The 21,330-nt window shown below is 39.1% G+C and overlaps 1 protein-coding gene across 2 annotated transcripts in view; it reads right to left on the reverse strand.

Moving 5' to 3' along the window:
• Nucleotides 1-2,484: 2,484 nt before the first annotated feature.
• Chi (LIM domain-binding protein 2 Chi) overlaps nucleotides 2,485-21,330 on the reverse strand; it is a 362,970-nt gene continuing 344,124 nt past the window's right edge. For both annotated transcript variants that reach the window (XM_071679453.1, XM_071679454.1), the window contains exons 10-11: nucleotides 4,856-5,138; nucleotides 2,485-2,818 (exon numbers count right to left, since the gene is read on the reverse strand). In XM_071679453.1, the coding sequence (XP_071535554.1) occupies nucleotides 2,781-2,818; nucleotides 4,856-5,138 (321 nt within the window). In that variant the 3' untranslated portion in view covers nucleotides 2,485-2,780. The remainder of the gene's footprint in view (nucleotides 2,819-4,855; nucleotides 5,139-21,330) is intronic.

Below are 21,330 nucleotides of genomic sequence, written 5' to 3' on the forward strand. Positions count from 1 at the left end.
GATATATTCATTATTATTATCATTGTTATTATACTTAATTACTGTTTCCTGCATCAGCAAGGTAGCACGAGGAAACGGACGAAGAATGGCCCAACCACTCATATACACATTTTAATATATACATAAACGTCCATACATGCACATATACATACATATACATTTCAACGTATATGTACATACACATATACAGACATATACATATATACACATGTACATATTCATACTTGCTGCTTTCATCCATTCTGTCGCCACCCTGCCACACAGGAAATAGCATCCCTCCCCAGCCAGAGCCAGGTACCCATTTAGTGACCAACTGGGTTGATTGTGAACCAACTGCAACAACCAGGATTCAACCTAAGCACTTGACCCTTGGTGGCCCTTTAATGTGTAATGAACAGGAAAGCTAACTGCCTCTGTGTGGTGGTCACATCCTCAGTAGTTAAATTTTATTTTTATAGAGTGTTTAAAAGCCTAATTCCTTGAAGAATCTTTGATATATCTCAACATATGGTCTGAAGAATAACCTCAAGCCATAGATCTTTTGATTATCCTGGTCATTGTATACAATTCATTAAACCTGTGGCTACAATATTAATTTCCAGTTGCATCTCTGAGGCAAGAGAATTTTCCAATCTCCAATATGGTCATTTTACTACCTTTGTATCAAGGAATAACCATAAACTTTCCATATCTGGCATTATTTCTTAGAAATATCTGAGCATAAAAATATCAAATAAAATATTCATGGTCTGATATCCACACAGTTGCATAAACTTCCTCAAGTAACAGGTTTTTGGGGTCCTTACACTCATAATGAACTAACTGTAAATAGCATTATAAAAATTAAAGTGCTAACTATAAACAGACTCTTCAGCAATCCTGTTTTGTCAGCTCATGAGTAGTCATCAAAAACATTGTACTTTGTCATTATAAATCTTCATTTAGGCATTATAACACAATACACAACACAATCATCAGAATGAATGAAATAAAAAATAATTTGAAAGGGACACAAAGCAGCCCCGTGTTGCTATCTCCTGAGCACTCATCGGAAATATGGTGGTCTCATTAATATATCTTTATTCATACATTCTAATAAAAAAAACACACAGCATATCTTGACATTATAAAATCCATAACATATCTACATTACAGAGAAAACATGAGAAAAAAAATAATGAATGAATTGCTATGCAGGTGGCAGTGGCAATGTTAGCTGGTGAATAAATCAATGTTTTGATTGGGGTCCTTTACCTTGCACAGGAAGATGGCAACACCTACAAGGCAGGGTATTAGTGGTGTGTGTATGACTTCCATAACTTACATAAATCATAGTTTAAACTAAGGTAATAAAGAATAAACATATAAATAAATCAGTATAAGGGTAATATGAGAAAGAATGAGTACATGCAAAAAGCAAGACTATCTGGGTTCCTGAGTTCATTTTCTGATCAAGGTAGTCAACCTGTTCAAACTGTTCATTAAAAACCACTGACTTTTGATGCATTTTGAGGTGATCTGCAGTGCTTTGTACCTCAACTTGAGCATCATGGCTAAAGGCTTAAATAATCACGGTACTCAGTACAGACATGCTTCTTTCAGTTTTACTAGGAAACTTGTCTGTCATGATTTGTTTAAGTAAATGCTTTACTCTGTCGTATTTGTATGAATACAATACCTGATCCACATATCCATATCCTTCCATGAATCTTCCTTGCTCATCCTTATAGTGTTGCTGTTTGTTCATGGCATTTCTTAATGCTCTTTTTCTTTCTTAGAAACCTAACAGCACTATACTGTATATTGCACTTTTTACATAATATACAAGGATGAAATCACTATATCTATACACTCTGTGACAGTAATATTACCTGCCTTCCATCCCTTGACACTTGTAGCATACAACCTGCAAGTAATGTATACATTTCCACAAACTTTACCATGATTCACTTTCACCATTGCTCTTGCGATGTCTCAGAGATAAACTTGCTTTGATGTTACCTATCTCACTCACGCTGCAAGCCTTTTTCACCTGTATCCCTGACAGTCAGTACATCCAGAGATTATTCTCTCCATTATCATTAAATTCACTTTATTCTGATGCCCCTCTGCTTTTCTGATTCCTTATATTTCTTCATTCCCATTAATTAATGCTATCCCTATCACTCATTTTCACTGAACTGCTTACAGTACTCCTATACAGTCATACACTTTAATATTATACTATTTCTTATCAGCTCTGATTATCTTCTTTCCTGTCTGTCTTCAAATATCATGTTTGATTTTTGTAACACATAGCATAGTTGCTTATGCAGATCCTTCTACAAATGTATGATAGATTCTTTTTTGAGTCCTTATTGCATTCTCTCCTCACCTTCCAAAACCTGATATAATGCAGCATTGACTAGTGTGTTTTCCTCTTCTCTGAATTGTAAAAGATTGTCATCTGATAAGATGGGCCACAAAGGTTAAAGAAAGTAAGTATAGATTAAAAATATTTATTATCATCACTCACTCTAGAAGACAAGAAATAGTAGCTTCCTCTTGGGAAATCTTGGCGACCAATCACATCCAAACAAAGATTTGTACACTTTACATGAGAGGTAAACACAAGAGAGTTCTTGGGGAGGAGTGTTGATATGAGGCATCAAGGCAGGTTGACATCAAACTCCAAAAGTATTCATGTGTAGTCTCGCATACAACATTCACAATAATGTGTACAAGTTTGTGAGAAATGCCTCGTCCTCTTGATATGGACTGCAGACGGGAGCCCGTGAGATTCACAAAGATCTTTTTCTTGATAGGCAATTAGTGTTTTCTGCAACAGTATGATTGGGTTACATGAAGAGTTTCCTCTGATTGCAGAAACTTGTCAAAGGCTTCTAAAAGAAAAAATTATGAATCAAAATGAACAGTTCAACCAAACTATATTTTAAGTGGTGGAATGTTTAGCAGGCAGGCTTAATGACTAACCAATATGCTGGAAAAAATAAACAAACACAGGTTCTGATGTTGAAAGAATTTCAGCTTGTCTGAGTGCAAAAATTCTGCAAAGAGTTTACAAGACAAAGTATCTTATAAAAACATATTTGTGATAAATGTTATTCATATAATCCAAGAGTAGATCTTTAAAAATACTTTTATTTATATAATTACCATTTCTTTAAACCTTGAAAATCAGAAAAAATCAAACTAAACTAACTTCTTCCTTGCAAACTCCCTTTGCATATTGCTTGTATATTGATTACAGAAAATCTGAAAGAGAAGACAATACTACTCCTTGGGCAATTTGTACAAAGATACAAGTAACTTTTTCAGGAAATCAAAAGAATATATAGGATATCAATTCATACACCCTGCCAGTCAACCTTATAATATCATGAAGTCATCCCATTCAGTACAGAAAGATAAAGAAATAGGAGAAAAGTATGAAAGAAAAGGAAATATATATATATATATATATATATATATATATATATATATATATATATATATATATATATATATATATATATAAAAACTTATATGAATGATCTGGTCAGTCCAAAGAAAGCTATAATGTACAAAATCATGAAAAGCTGTTCTGTCAATTAGAATCACATTACAATCAGTGAACCTTTGGAATTATTAGAAAACTCCTGTTTCCTATATAGTTGGGAAAGCATAGTTCTGACTACCTACACTGGGATATCTGAGGTTCTCTCGGAAAATGTTGATAAAACTGACAACAGGAACAGTCTTTAGTGCAATATAATGTGAACAAAAATATTTCTGCAAATGTAATACTGAAAATCATAAATGCACACTTATTTATTCCAAATACCATTACCAAAGAATGAATACAAACAGGATACTTCCCAGACCTGGAAATATTGCTAGTGTAGGCCATGTACCATACTTAAAAGTTACATTACTACAAATATACACATACAACATAAAAGTTCACTCTCAAAACATTTTCACAAAAAAACCATCAAATACTTCTCACTTCCAAGCCCAAGTATAAATACTTTACAAGGATCATATCACACACGAACATTCAGCCATAAAACATTAATGAAAAGGAACAACTACCATCTCTCATGACAAGCATATTTGCAAAGGGTCAGGATTCATTCTTTTGAATGACACAGTATGAAAATATTCACGGCCCCTATTAATTCTGTCGTAAGAATGACAACATAAAAGAATGTAATAACCTTGTAACTTTGACCAAAATATTGGTCCCTATCAATTTTTTTTTCTAAATAATATAAAATTTACAAAGCATTCACAACTGTGCACTGCTGTAGGTATGAAAACAGGTAATAAAAGAAGCTCTAGGGTACATGAAGAATGCTGTAGGCTACCCATGTCCACACATCTTTTGCCTCATTATTTTGAATAATGTTTATACAGTTTGTTCTGAGCTTAGTTCCAAGTTTATACTGAATACCCTTTTCCTAAAAAAGATGTTAGCAGAGTTTTCATTTCTGCATTTTGTAAGTCCACGTACAAACTATAAAAAAATTCACCCACAAAACCCTTAATCACAATAACTTTCTTGTATCAGTCATATTTTAAAAAAGACAAAAGTTTTACCAGGTATTTTGATATTTTCTATTAAAATAATAAATCATTTATTGTAACAAATATGTTTCAGTGATGTCCTGCCAACTACTTGCTAATACTTGTTGGCCTCCATCATCTGCAGAAATCCATAGCTCTCCTCACAACGACATCTTCAACATAGGTTCAATAACCTATATTTAAAGTTGCTCCATGTAAACCTTTCCATTCCAGAAGCTATGCATTCATTCTTAGGGCTACTTCACATAACAGAAGCTAAATGTGTACATTTGTCTGGGCTACTGACTGATTGCTGGACTCTTCTTATCAGCTTCCTGGGGTTGTCGTGCAGGGTCAGGCCAAGGACCACCAGGACCAGTAGTCATTGGTGAATTGTTGAAAGGTGTAGGTCCAGCTGGGCCGGGTCCAGGACCCCCAGGGCCTGCTCCCTGGGGTGCACCACCATTACCACCATCTTCCACACTGGTAGTGTCATACTGCGTATTCTCAAGCCGTGTTATCAGCCGCTCATCTTCATCACCAAACTCACCACCCATCAGGGACGGCTCGCCAACCACCATCACATCCTGCTAACACATACACCACACACCTCAGTATGCATTATCAGCTTATTCTTACTTTAAACTATGATAATCCCTCTCATTTATACTACTTTACTGGACAATATAATTATCTTTCTTCTTTTTTAAATCAGAACTAAAAGTTAAAGAACAGTTTGAAATTAGCCACTGTCCATTCATCCACCACTAACAAATTCTTGTTTATTAAGAATACTGTCTGGTGCTTCACAGTGATACATCCACAATTAAGGCCAGTATATATATATATATATATATATATATATATATATATATATATATATATATATATATATAAAATAATCTTCATTAAATTTAATACAGAGGACAAAAAACTTGTAACAGGAAAGATCACATGTAATGTTGAAATGGTGTTGGCTGTATTTCCCTCTAATATCATTACTTCTGTCACATCAATTTGTGAAAAGTAACATGGAAACAACCAGTTGTGAGAGAAATGATGTATTTTGGAGCTGTTCTTTATTGCAATGATTACGAAGCTGCATACTATGTAATTTTTTACTCTATCTTACAATGACAATACATGATCCTCTTTATTCATGATGCAATTTCTGCATAAAAATATACTTCTCTATCTCACCCTTCTAAAGATAAAAGAAAGTTATTGTCTAAGGAAAAATGTTAAATTAGTTATAAATGGATTTTATTTGGGTGTTCTTAAGAGTATATTCAGTATCTGAAATATGGCTAATCTGATAAACCAAAAAGTACACTGTATGTAGATTAATTTTTGCCACAAAAGTTTATTTAATGTATCAGCTATATGAGTGTTAAATAGCATACTGTAATAATATTTGTGTATCTAATAATTTTCCCAAAATCCCCTTTTGTGTTGTAGTCTTTTTCTTAAAATCAAACCTACTGTCGAAATATCTTCTAATATGGAGTTTTGAAATACAATTTTCTGTTAATACATAGTTCACAGACCAATTATAATAGCACTCCAAACCAATGTACCATCTTACATAATCCTATTCCATAAAAGTCTTTAATATTCATGGGTGAGTACTGCATTTGACGAATGCTTATTTGCTGCTAATCCTAGTTTCTCAAGATGAATAAAGTTTTACTGCATTAGGGTATCTATCTGGTTAACTACCAGTTTCTCCAACAGACTACCACAATCTAATATTAGCAAGTCCAAGGGATCACCTGCAAATATTTTGTGGAGGAGCATATGCATTCATCATATACTTAACACCTAATTTTCTTCATTTTGAAATAGGCAGTTCCCTTAAAATAAGTGACTTCATGACGTATCAAATGTTTAAATGTACAGTAATTGGTATTACTTGTCAATTGAAACACAAAACATGAGGCATTTAGCTTAACAGTTAAGCTTGCCATGAGCCCAAAAATCTGTTTTCTGTAACTCTAGAATTGTCTTGTACTTCTTTTATCAGATGGCAATGCACTCGTGTGGCTAGCTCATTACTGTTGTGCTGGAGTTTCAATGGTTTTAAAGTTACTGGTCAATTATGCACTTGGGATAGAAAATACAAAAATTTGGAGCACGACAAGAGTGAGTCCTCCAGAGTCAGAAAACAATGAGCTTTGCAGTAACAGCATCAAGCAAAACCTCCTGAACCAGTTTAATGCCTAATACCTGAGTTTACTTCTGTGTTTTGCACTTATGCTTCCTATTTTCACTTATAATAATGCAGTAAAAGTTTCTGAGTTCATTTGATAATGAAATGCAGCCAAGGATTAGTTATGTTAAAACACTGATTATCATTATCATTATATTTAACTGCTGTTTCCTGCGTCAGCGAGGTAGTGCCAGGAAACAAACGAAGAATGGCCCATCCACTCATATACACATATATATATACATAAACATATACACACATATACATACATATACATACACATATAGAGACATATACATATATCCACATGTACATAATCATGCTTGCCTTCATCCATTTCTGTCAATACCCTGCCACACAGGAAATAGCTTTGCTACCCCCTGCTTCAGCAAGGTAGTGCCAGGAAAACACAAAAAAGTCCACATTTGTTCATACTCAGTCTCTAGCTGTCATGTGTAATGCACTGAAACCACAGCTGCCTATCCACATCCAGGCCCAACAGACCTTTCCACAGTTTACCCCAGACGTTTCACATATCCTGGTTCAGTCCACTGACAGCAAGTTGACCCCAATATATCACATCGCTCCAATTCACTTGATCCTTGCATGCCTCTCACCCTCCTGTATGTTCAGGCCCTAATTGCTCAGAATCTTTTTCACTCCATCCTTCCACCTCCAATTTGGTCTCCCACTTCTCCTTGTTCCCTTCACCTCTGAAACATATATCCTCTTTGTCAATCTTTCCTCACTCATTCTCTCCATATGTCCAAACCTTTTCAACACACCTTCTTCTGCTCTCTCAACCACACTCTTTTTATTTCCACACATCTCTCTTAACCTTTCATCCTTACTCGATAAAACCACCTCACACCACATATTGTTCACAAACACTTCATTTACAGCACATCCACCCTCCTCCATACAACCCTATCTATAGCCCATGCCTCGCAACCGTACAACATTGTTAGAACTACTATTCCTTCAAGGATACCCATTTTTGCTCTCCGAGATAACATTCTCTCCTTCCACACATTCTTCATTGCTCCCCAAACCTTCACCCCCTCCCCCACCCTGTGACTCATTTCCCCTTCCATGGTACCATCCACTGCTAAGTCCACTTCCAGATATCTAAAACACTTCACTTCCTCAAATTTTTCTCCATTCAAACTTACATCCCAATCAACTTGTCCCTCAACCCTACTGAACCTAATGACCTTGCTTTTATTCACATTTACTCTCAACTTTCTCCTTTCACACACTTTTCCAAACTCAGTCACCAACCTCTGCAGTTTCTCACCTGAATCAGTCACCAGAGTTGTATCATCAACAAACAACAAGTGACTCACTTCCCAGTCCCTTTCCTCTACAACAGACTGCATACTCGCCAATCTCCAAAACTCTTGCATTTACCTCCCTAACCATGCCATCCATAAACAAATCAAACAACCATGGGGACATCACACACCCCTGAAGCAAACTGACACTCACTGTGAACCAATCACTCTTCTCTCTTCCTACTCATACTCATGTCTTACATCCTTGGTAAAAACTTTTCACTGCTTCTAGCAACTTACCCACACCGTATACTCTTAAAACCTTCCACAAAGCATCTCTATCAACCCTATCATACGCCTTCTCCAGACCCATTAACGCTACATACAAATCCATCTGTTTTTGTAAGTATTTCTCACATGCATTCTTCAAAGCAAACAACTGATCCACACATCCTCTACCACTTCTGAAACCACACTGTTCTTCCCCAGTCTGATTCTCTGTACATGCCTTCACCCTCTCAATCAATACCCTCCCATACAATTTCCCAGGAATTCTCAACAAAATCATGCCTCTAGTTTGAACACTCACCTTTATCCCTTTGCCTTTGTACAAAGGCAATATGCATGCATTCCGCCAATTCTCAGGCACTTCCCCATGATCCATCCATACAATGAATATCCTTACCAACCAGTCAACAACATAGTTACCTCTTTTTTTAATAAATTCCACTGCAATGCCATCCAAACCTGCTGCCTAACTTGTTTGTTTGGTTATTATCATCATTATCATTTCAATTCCATTCACATCACTTGGAAACCAACAGCCTTTCTCACTTATCATTCCTATAATATGCAACAAAATACCTTAGTAATGAGACCAAATTCATTAAAAATCTGTAAATGTTTGCCAGTGTTATGGCTGGTAACTTTATTAAGACTTTGGCTTAAATTTAGCACACTCATCACTATCATTCTCAATGCCTCATATAATCTGAACCATTCTGATATCAAAAGATTTTCATGAAAAAAAAATAGATGACAATTTCATAATAAATCAATTATAATATAACACTAGGATCCCTTTTGCAAATGTATCCTGGGCTAAAACCCCAGGACCCTTTAACCATGGTCTGATACAGCCTCAAGGCTACACTACAATTAGTAGCAAAGACAGAATGGAATTCTTTTAAATGAGAATTTCAATGACAAGACTGTAACCTTTTGTCAACTGACAAGGGTACAGCTTTGGCAAAGGTGACTTTTAGCTAGCAGTGTATTGTCAAGTAAGCAGAGTCTGGTAACACCTATCCCTGGGTATGAGGGAGAAAGAATTCTACTGCTGTGTGTTGTAGGAGGTGACTAAGAAGGGCAAGAGAGTGGGGCTGGAAACTCTCCCCTTCTTGTATATCAATTTCTAAAGTTGGAACAGGAGCCAACTGAGGAATGTTAATACTCCTCAAAGGCTCAGGCTGAGGAATCTGAATGTGTGCAGGTGTAACACATATGAAAAGAAAGGAGAGATAGGTAGGATGTTCAAGGAAAGTAACCTGAATGCTATGGCTCTGAGTGAAACAAAGATCAAGGGTAAGGGGGAAGAGTGGTTTGGGAATGTCTTTGGGGAAGGTCAGGGGTTAGTGTAAGGGTGAAAGCTACAGAAGGGGTAGCACTATTGCTGAAGCAGAGTTGTGAAAATGTGAAGAAACAAAAAGAAGTGAGCTGTAGACTAATGTGGGTAAAAATGAAAGTGGATTATGAGAGATGGGTGATCATAAGAGGTTATGAACTCAGCCACACAAAAAATGATGAAGAAAGTAGAGTGTTTTGAGAGCAGCTGAGTGAGTGTGTCAACAGCTCTGATGCAAGTGATCAGGTATTTGTGATGAGTGATTTAAATGCAAAAGAGAGTAAGTGGTAGTTGTAGGTATAACTGGGGAACACAGGGTATTCAGGAAGGTGAATGGAAATGGTGAACAGCTTGTGGAGTTGTGTGCTAAAAAGGGACTGGTGACTGGGAATACTTAGTTTAAAGAGAGGGACATGCGTAAGTATACGTGGACAAAGAGGAAAAATGGTAAGCAAGCATTCCTGAATTACATACTTAAGTAACAGGAAAAAGAGAGACTCTTGAATATGAATATGCTGAGAGGGGCAGCTGATAGGATGTCTGATCATTATCTGGTGGAGTATGTAGAGAGGAGGGAAAATGGTTCAAGGTGAAGGTGGGTCTGTGGCAGGGCTGTGTGATGTCATCATGGCTATTTATTTTGTTTATGAATGCGGTGGTGAGGGAGGTATAAGCAAGGTTCTTGGAGACAAGGGCAGGTATGTAGTCTGTAGGGGAAAGGGGGACTAGAAAGTGAGTCAGTAGTAGTTTGTTGATAATATGGCACTGTAGGCAGATCTGGTTGAGAAACTACAGATGTTGGTGTCGATTTTTGAAGTGTGCAAAATGAAAAAAAAAGTTTAGAGTAAATAAGAATAAAACACAGTTAAATCATCTAGGTTTAGCAGAGCAGAGAGACACATTAGTTGGGGAGCAAGTTTTAATGGAGAAAATCTGGAGGAAGTCAAGTGTTGTAGATACTCCATCCTTCCATCTGCCCTCAAACATTTCATTTCCAACACATCTACCCTCCTCCACACAACCCTGTCTATAGCCCATGCCTCGCAACCATATAATATTGTTGGAACTACCATTCCTTCAAACATACCCATTTGTGCTCTCCGAGATAATGTTCTCGCCTTCTACACGTTCTTCAATGCTCCCAGAATCTTCATCCCCTCCCCATCCTGTGACTCACTTCCGCTCCCAGATATTTAAAACACTTCACTTCCTCCAGTTTTTCTCCATTCAAAATTATCTCTCAATTAACTTGTCCCTCAACCCTACTGAACCTAATAACCTTGCTCTTATTCACATTCACTCTCAACTTTCTTTTTTCACACACTTCTCAAAACTCAGTCACCAAATTCTGCAGTTTCACCCGAATCAGCCACCAGCGCTGTATCATCAGTGAACAACAACTGACTCACTTCCCAAGCCCTCTCATCCACAACAGACTGCATTCTTGCCCCTCTCTCCAAACCTCTTGCATTCACCTCCCTAACAACCCCATCCATAAACAAATTAAACAACTTTGGAGACATCACACACCCCTACCACATACCGACATTCACTAGGAACCAGTTGCTTTCCTCTCTCCCTACTCATACACATGCCTTACACCCTTGGTAAAATCATTTTACAGCTTCTAGCAACTTACCTCTGACACCAAATACTCTTAAAGTCTTCTACAAAGCATCTCTATCAACCCTATCATATGCCCTCTCCAGATCCAGACCATGTAATTCTTGGCAAGCTGCTGTGTCACATGATTATTGTATGGCCATCAGTAACTCAAGGGTGGGTTGTTTTCATGCCTACTTCTTTCCCTACCTTCTCATGTCTTTCCCAGTAACTATGACCTGGCAGACAGGTTTTTCTCTGTCCCCAGAATTTGTAAATACTTTCCCTTGTCTTTTTTTGGTCCATTTCATAATTCTCTCTATATTTCAATTAAGGCCTGTCCTTAATGTGGACTTTTGTCCATGACTAAAGCATTAAAAAAGAAAAAAATCTAAGCTCCCTTCTTTTGGCTTCCTTTTCTCACTTTGTTCCCTCATATCTAGCTTCCACTATGGACGATCCATCTCTGTGGTTGTTGATGTATCAACCTCTCCCCCTTTCTTGATCAACAACAGTGTCCCTCAAGGTTTTGTACTGTCTCCTACACTTTTTCTACTTTTCATCAACAATTTTCTTTCTTCAGTTATCAACTACACGCATTCATATGCTGTCCACTCAACATCCTTCAATTCTGCTCCTCCTTCTCTCTCTCTCTTGATCTACATCCCGTCTAGGCACATCTTCCTTAATAAACGCAGATTTGAACAGGAAATCTCAGTTGAGTAGATGAAATCTGGTTAAGTTTAATGCCTCTATGACCCAGTTTTTACCTATTTCTCTACTGAAAATTCCTAATAACTTTCCTCTCTCCTTTGACAGTTCTGTAATTTCATCTCTCACCTCAATGAACACACACATTATTATTGTAATATCCACTCTAGCTTGCAAACCCCATATAACAGAAATAGCAAAGTCTGCCTCTAAGAAACTGGGGGTTATCTTAAATGTTAAATTTTTTTTTTTTTTTCAAACAGCTGCTCCATTTATACAAAGGATTGATCCATCCTTGTATAAAGTATGGCTCTCACAGTTGGGGTGGCTCTAGCTCTGCATCCTTACTTGACAGAGTTGAGTCAAAAGCTGTCTGATGTATCAACTCTCCCAGGCATACTTCAAAATTTGATCAGCTTGCCTTATGCCTTAATGTTGGCTCACTCTCCCTCATCTATAGGTAATACTTTGGGTTTTGCTCCTGAGATCTAGCTACCTGTGTGCCCAACCACAAGCTTGACCATGCAATACTCGGCAAGCTGCTGCTTCACATGATCACTGTGTGGCTGTTGACAATTCTAAGGCTAGCTATTTTGATAACTGTTTCTTCCCATACACCTCAAACATCTGGAACTCTCTAACCTCCCATGTCTCTTCTTTTTCCCTTGGATGAACTTTTCTATATTTCAATAAAGGCCCAGCCTTGATGTGGACTTTTGTCTGTGACTGGAGCCTTAAAGAAAGAAAGAAAGGAAAAAATAGGGTATTTGGACAAGAAAAGAAATCCACCAACATACGATACAAATTCAAACTATGCCAGACTCTCAAAAACAAATATAAAAAAGCTGCAAACAACTCAAAATATGCACTCAGAACTATTTTTGGCTGCCTAGCAACCACAAACACTCAACATCTTTACAATGAAAGAAAGATCCTCCCATTACAATCCCACCTCAACATGGCTGACACTCAATTCTGTGCAACAAGATCCCTTCCATCCAAACTATTCGAAAACTAATAACCACTAAACCCGAAGTAGAAAGTTTATCTATGCTTCATAACTCAATTACCCTTCATAGATCCCATCACCTCCATCAAAAATGCATACACATACACAACGAAATAACCTACCAGCCACTAAACAACTGATGTTCTATCTTTGTCTTAAATTCCAAGCCACCAGACAACACCAATCAGAAACCACTTTCCCCACACAAACATGAGTCACACTCTGACTTATGAACTGGGCATTACCCATCATTACAATACAAAAAATACTGTTTCAACATATCCAAAAACTCTTTCTGCCCACTATATAACTATCATAAAGAAAATCCCAAGCATCTACTTCCTAACTGCTCTGCAATCTGCAAGATGAACACACACATTGCAACACTTTAAAACCTGTGATCCAGACCAATGGATGTTGCCAGCTTCCTGAGTGTTGCAGGGGCCTCATAGGGATAGAAAGAACTCCAGTGGCAGGAAGGTAAGGTAAGGTAAGGTAAGGTGTGTGTGAGTGTGTGTGTGTGTGTGTGTGTGTGTGTGTGTGTGTGTGTGTGTTTAGAGTCAATATAAATAATTTCACTAATATAAGCTTGGGAATGAGTCCAGTATCATATGACAAGAAATCAGTGCATAAGCTCATTATACCATAAATGGCTTAAAAAGTTACAATATCTCAGACCATGTTATCTGCAATCTATTTGAGATGTCTCATCACCTGTCTGATCAAATCAGACCTAGGGAGTAGCCTAACAACACACTGAAAAGTTTTCAATCTCTCATCACAAGGCATTCAAGTGACATCAATCCATATCTACAACAAGTAATAACACATGGAATCAACATAAACCATTTCACTAATATGTATCCAGGATCAAATCTGATACCACAACTCCCTATCCACATCCAGGCCCCACAAACCTTTCCATGGCTTACCCCAGATGTTTCATATTCCCTGGTTCAGTCCACTGACAACACATCAACCCCAGTACACCACATTGTTCCAATTCACTCTATCCCTTGCACACCTCTCACCCTCATCCCTTGCACATCTCTCACCCTCCTGTATGTTCAGGCCCCGATGGCTCAAAATCTTTTTCACTTCATCCTTCCACCTCTAATTTGGTCTCTGCGTTTGTGATAAAATAAAACTCCACATCAACATATGCGATTTGATAAACATCTGCATGTGCATTCTTACCACACACAAAGATGTGGTGGATATACAAAAAAAAGACTGAAAAACAATGGCAAAATGGCAAAAGATGAACTAAAAAACATTCTGGATAGGATGCAAGAACCCAAGCTATGTGTTGTTCATGATACAGTCACAAGGTGGAAGAGCACCTTACACATGCTTATCTGAAATGAACACTAGAAATAAGGGAGTCACTATGTTTGTATGCTGCTTCCAACTCTAAAATAAAGCAATTCAACACCAGTGAATGGTCAACAATGTCCAAATATGCATATATATATATATATATATATATATATATATATATATATTGGGAGGTAAGTTTGAACAATGGAAGTAAGGGGAGTGGGGGAGGAATGGGATGTATTTAGGGAATCAGTGATGGATTGCGCAAAAGATGCTTGTGGCATGAGAAGAGTGGGAGGTGGGTTGATTAGAAAGGGTAGTGAGTGGTGGGATGAAGAAGTAAGAGTATTAGTGAAAGAGAAGAGAGAGGCATTTGGATGATTTTTGCAGGGAAAAAAATGCACCTGAGCGGGAGATTTATAAAAGAAAGAGACAGGAGGTCAACAGAAAGGTGCAAGAGGTGAAAAAGAGGGCAAATGAGAGTTGGGGTGAGAGAGTATCATTAAATTTTAGGGAGAATAAAAAGATGTTCTGGAAGGAGGTAAATAAAGTGCGTAAGACAAGGGAGCAAATGGGAACTTCAGTGAAGGGCGCAAATGGGGAGGTGATAACAAGTAGTGGTGATGTGAGAAGGAGATGGAGTGAGTATTTTGAAGGTTTGTTGAATGTGTTTGATGATAGAGTGGCAGATATAGGGTGTTTTAGTCGAGGTGGTGTGCAAAGTGAGAGGGTTAGGGAAAATGATTTGGTAAACAGAGAAGAGGTAGTAAAAGCTTTGTGGAAGATGAAAGCCGGCAAGGCAGCAGGTTTGGATGGTACTGCAGTGAAATTTATTAAAAAAGGGGGTGACTGTATTGTTGACTGGTTGGTAAGGTAATTTAATGTGTGTATGACTCATGGTGAGGTGCCTGAGGATTGGCGGAATGCGTGCATAGTGCCATTGTACAAAGGCAAAGGGGATATGAGTGAGTGCTCAAATTACAGAGATATAAGTTTGTTGAGTATTCCTGGTAAATTATATGGGAGGGTATTGATTGAGAGGGTGAAGGCATGTACAGAGCATCAGATTGGGGAAGAGAAGTGTGGTTTCAGAAGTGGTACAGGATGTGTGGATCAGGTGTTTGCTTTGAAGAATGTATGTGAGAAATACTTAGAAAAGCAAATGGATTTGTATGTAGCATTTATGGATCTGGAGAAGGCATATGATAGAGTTGATAGAGATGCTCTGTGGAAGGTATTAAGAATATATGGTGTGGGAGGCAAGTTGTTAGAAGCAGTGAAAAGTTTTTATCGAGGATGTAAGGCATGTGTACGTGTAGGAAGAGAGGAAAGTGATTGGTTCTCAGTGAATGTAGGTTTGCGGCAGGGGTGTGTGATGTCTCCATGGTTGTTTAATTTGTTTATGGATGGGGTTGTTAGGGAGGTGAAAGCAAGAGTTTTGGAAAGAGGGGCAAGTATGAAGTCTGTTGGGGATGAGAGAGCTTGGGAAGTGAGTCAGTTGTTGTTCGCTGATGATACAGCGCTGGTGGCTGATTCATGTGAGAAACTGCAGAAGCTGGTGACTGAGTTTGGTAAAGTGTGTGAAAGAAGAAAGTTAAGAGTAAATGTTAATAAGAGCAAGGTTATTAGGTACAGTAGGGTTGAGGGTCAAGTCAATTGGGAGGTAAGTTTGAATGAAGAAAAACTGGAGGAAGTAAAGTGTTTTAGATATCTGGGAGTGGATCAGCCAGCGGATGGAACCATGGAAGCGGAAGTGGATCATAGGGTGGGGGAGGGGGCGAAAATTCTGGGAGCCTTGAAGAATGTGTGGAAGTCGAGAACATTATCTCGGAAAGCAAAAATGGGTGTGTTTGAAGGAATAGTGGTTCCAACAATGTTGTATGGTTGCGAGGCGTGGGCTATGGATAGAGTTGTGCGCAGGAGGATGGATGTGCTGGAAATGAGATGTTTGAGGACAATGTGTGGTGTGAGGTGGTTTGATCGAGTAAGTAACGTAAGGGTAAGAGAGATGTGTGGAAATAAAAAGAGCGTGGTTGAGAGAGCAGAAGAGGGTGTTTTGAAATGGTTTGGGCACATGGAGAGAATGAGTGAGGAAAGATTGACCAAGAGAATATATGTGTCGGAGGTGGAGGGAACGAGGAGAAGAGGGAGACCAAATTGGAGGTGGAAAGATGGAGTGAAAAAGATTTTGTGTGATTGGGGCCTGAACATGCAGGAGGGTGAAAGGAGGGCAAGGAATAGAGTGAATTGGATCGATGTGGTATACCGGGGTTGACGTGCTGTCGGTGGATTGAATCAAGGCATGTGAAGCGTCTGGGGTAAACCATGGAAAGCTGTGTAGGTATGTATATTTGCGTGTGTGGACGTATGTATATACATGCGTGTGGGGGTGGGTTGGCCATTTCTTTCCTCTGTTTCCTTGCGCTACCTTGCAAACGCGGGAGACAGCGACAAAATAAAAAAAAAAAAAAGTTTGAATGGAGAAAAACTGGAGGAAGTAAAGTGTTTTAGATATCTGGGAGTGGATCTGGCAGCGGATGGAACCATGGAAGTGGAAGTGGATCATAGGGTGGGGGAGGGGGCGAAAAACCTGGGAGCCTTGAAGAATGTGTGGAAGTCGAGAACATTATCTTGGAAAGCAAAAATGGGTATGTTTGAAGGAATGGTGAATGTTGTATGGTTGCAAGGCGTGGGCTATGGATAGAGTTGTGTTCAGGAGGATGGATGTGCTGGAAATGAGATGTTTGAGGACAATGTGTGGTGTGAGGTGGTTTGATCGAGTAAGTAATGTAAGGGTAAGAGAGATGTGTGGAAATAAAAAGAGCGTGGTTGAGAGAGCAGAAGAGGGTGCTTTGAAATGGTTTGGGCACATGGAGAGAATGAGTGAGGAAAGATTGACCAAGAGGATATATGTGTCGGAGGTGGAAGGAACGAGGAGAAGTGGGAGACCAAATTGGAGGTGGAAAGATGGAGTGAAAAAGATTTTGTGTGATCGGGGCCTGAACAAGCAGGGGGGTGAAAGGCGGGCAAGGAACAGAGTGAATTGGATCGATGTGGTATACCGGGGTTGACGTGCTGTCAGTGGATTGAATCAGGGCATGTGAAGCATCTGGGGTAAACCATGGAAAGCTGTGTAGGTATGTATATTTGCGTGTGTGGACGTATGTATATACATGTGTATGGGGGTGGGTTGGGCCATTTCTTTCATCTGTTTCCTTGCGCTACCTCGCAAACACAGGAGACAGCAAAAAAAAAAAAAAAAAAAAAAAAAAATATATATATATATATATATATATATATATATATATATATAGGGTGAGGGGAGGGCGGGGAATAGAGTGAATTGGAGCGATGTGGTGTACAGGGGTTGACGTGCTGTCGGTGGATTGAATCGGGGCATGTGGGGCGTCTGGGGTGAACCATGGAAGGCTGTGTAGGTGTGTATATTTGCGTGTGTGGACGTATGTATATACATGTGTATGGGGGGGGGGTTGGGCCATTTCTTTCGTCTGTTTCCTTGCGCTACCTCGCAAACGCGGGAGACAGCGACAAAGTATAATAAAAAAAATAAAATAAATATATATATATATATATATATATATATATATATATATATATATATATATATATATACATACCTCGCACACATGAGGGGGGAGGGTGATGGTATTCCATGTGTGGCGAGGTGGCGATGGGAATGAATAAAGGCAGACAGTGTGAATTGTGTGCATGGGTATATATGTATGTGTCTGTGTGTGTATATGTGTGTGGTATACCGGGGTTGACGTGCTGTCGGTGGATTGAATCAGGGCATGTGAAGCGTCTGGGGCAAACCATGGAAAGCTGTGTAGGTATGTATATTTGCGTGTGTGGACGTATGTATATACATGTGTATGGGGGTGGGTTGGGCCATTTCTTTCGTCTGTTTCCTTGCGCTACCTCGCAAACGCGGGAGACAGCGACAAAAAAAAAGAAAAAAAAGAAAAAAAAAAATATATATATATATATATATATATATATATATATATATATATATATATATATATATATATCATCCCTGGGGATAGGGGAGAAAGAATACTTCCCACGTATTCCCTGCGTGTCGTAGAAGGCGACTAAAAGGGGAGGGAGCGCGAGGCTGGAAATCCTCCCCTCTCGTTTTTTTTTAATTTTCCAAAAGAAGGAACAGAGAAGGGGGCCAGGTGGGGATATTCCCTCTAAGGCTCAGTCCTCTGTTCTTAACGCTACCTCGCTAACGCGGGAAATGGCGAATAGCATGAAAAAAAATATATATATATATTTTTCTTTTTTTTTTTGCTTTGTCGCTGTCTCTCTCGTTTGCGAGGTAGCGCAAGGAAACAGATGAAAGAAATGGCCCAACCCACCCCCATACAAATGTATATACACACACGTCCACACACGCAAATATACATACCTATACATCTCAATGTACACATATATATACACACACAGACACATACATATATACACATACATATACCTACACAGCTTTCCATGGTTTACCCCAGACGCTTCACATGCCCTGATTCAATCCACTGACAGCACGTCAACCCCGGTATACCACATCGATTCAATTCACTTTATTCCTTGCCCTCCTTTCACCCTCCTGCATGTTCAGGCCCGATCACACAAAATCTTTTTCACTCCATCTTTCCACCTCCAATTTGGTCTCCCACTTCTCCTCGTTCCCTCCACCTCCGACACATATATCCTCTTGGTCAATCTTTCCTCACTCATTCTCTCCATGTGCCCAAACCATTTCAAAACACCCTCTTCTGCTCTCTCAACCACGCTCTATTTATTTCCTCACATCTCTCTTACCCTTACATTACTTACTCGATCAAACCACCTCACACCACACATTGTCCTCAAACATCTCATTTCCAGCACATCCATCCTCCTGCGCACAACTCTATCCATAGCCCACGCCTCGCAACCATACAACATTGTTGGAACCACTATTCCTTCAAACATACCCATTTTTGCTTTCCGAGATAATTTTCTTGACTTCCACACATTCTTCAAGGCTCCCAGGATTTTTGCCCCCTCCCCCACCCTATGATCCACTTCCGCTTCCATGGTTCCATCCGCTGCCAGATCCACTCCCAGATATCTAAAACACTTTACTTCCTCCAGTTTTGCTCCATTCAAACTTACCTCCCAATTGACTTGACCCTCAACCCCACTGTACCTAATAACCTTGCTCTTATTCACATTTACTCTTAACTTTCTTCTTCTTCTTTCACACACTTTACCAAACTCAGTCACCAGCTTCTGCAGTTTCTCACATAAATCAGCCACCGGCGCTGTATCATCAGCGAACAACAACTGGCTCACTTTCCAAGCTCTCTCATCCCCAACAGACTTCATACTTGCCCCTCTTTCCAAAACTCTTGCATTTACCTCCCTAACAACCCCATCCATAAACAAATTAAACAACCATGGAGACATCATGCACCCCTGCTGCAAACCTACATTCACTGTGAACCAATCACTTTCCTCTCTTCCTACACGTACACATGCCTTACATCCTCGATAAAAACTTTTCACTGCTTCTAACAACTTGCCTCCCACACCATATATTCTTAATACCTTCCACAGAGCATCTCTATCAACTCTATCATATGCCTTCTCCAGATCCATAAATGCTACATACAAATCCATTTGCTTTTCTAAGTATTTCTCACATACATTCTTCAAAGCAAACACCTGATCCACACATCCTCTACCACTTCTGAAACCACACTGCTCTTCCCCAATCTGATGCTCTGCACATGCTTTCACCCTCTCAATCAATACCCTCCCATATAATTTACCAGAAATACTCAACAAACTTATACCTCTGTAATTTGAGCACTCACTCTTATCCCCTTTGCCTTTGTACAATGGCACCATGCACGCATTCCGCCAATCCTCAGGCACCTCACCATGAGTCATACATACGTTAAAGAACCTTACCAACCAGTCACCCCCTTTTTTAATAGATTCCACTGCAATACCATCCAAACCTGCTGCCTTGCCGGCTTTCATCTTCCGCAAAGCTTTTACTACCTCTTCTCTGTTTACCAAATCATTTTCCCTAACCCTCTCACTTTGCACACCACCTCGACCAAAACACTCTATATCTGCCAATCTATCATCAAACACATTCAACAAACCTTCAAAATACTCACTCCATCTCCTTTCACATCACCACTATTTGTTATCACCTCCCCATTTGCGCCCTTCACTGAAGTTCCCATTTGCTCCCTTGTCTTACGCACTTTATTTACCTCCTTCCAGAACATCTTTTTATTCTCCCTAAAATTTAATGATACTCTCTCACCCCAACTCTCATTTGCCCTCTTTTTCACCTCTTGCACCTTTCTCTTGACCTCCTGTCTCTTTCTTTTATACATCTCCCACTCAATTGCATTTTTTCCCTGCAAAAATCGTCCAAAAAGCCTCTCTCTTCTCTTTCACTAATAATCTTACTTCTTCATCCCACCACTCACTACCCTTTCTAATCAACCCACTTCCCACTCTTCTCATGCCACAAGCATCTTTTGCGCAATCCATCACTGATTCCCTAAATACATCCCATTCCTCCCCCACTCCCTTTACTTCCATTGTTCTCACCTTTTTCCATTCTGTACTCAGTCTCTCCTGGTACTTCCTCACACAAGTCTCCTTCCCAAGCTCACTTACTCTCACCACCCTCTTCACCCCAACATTCACTCTTCTTTTCTGAAAACCCATACAAATCTTCACCTTAACCTCCACAAGATAATGATCAGACATCCCTCCAGTTGCACCTCTCAGCACATTAACATCCAAAAGTCTCTCTTTCGTGTGCCTGTCAATTAATACGTAATCCAATAACGCTCTCTGGCCAATTCTACTTACATAAGTATACTTACGTATATCTCGCTTTTTAAACCAGGTATTCCCAATCACCAGTCCTTTTTCAGCACATAAATCTACAAGCTCTTCACCATTTCCATTTACAATACTGAACACCCCATGTATTACA

This window comes from Panulirus ornatus, chromosome 2, assembly GCF_036320965.1.
Source record: "Panulirus ornatus isolate Po-2019 chromosome 2, ASM3632096v1, whole genome shotgun sequence".
Lineage (NCBI taxonomy): Eukaryota > Metazoa > Arthropoda > Malacostraca > Decapoda > Palinuridae > Panulirus > Panulirus ornatus.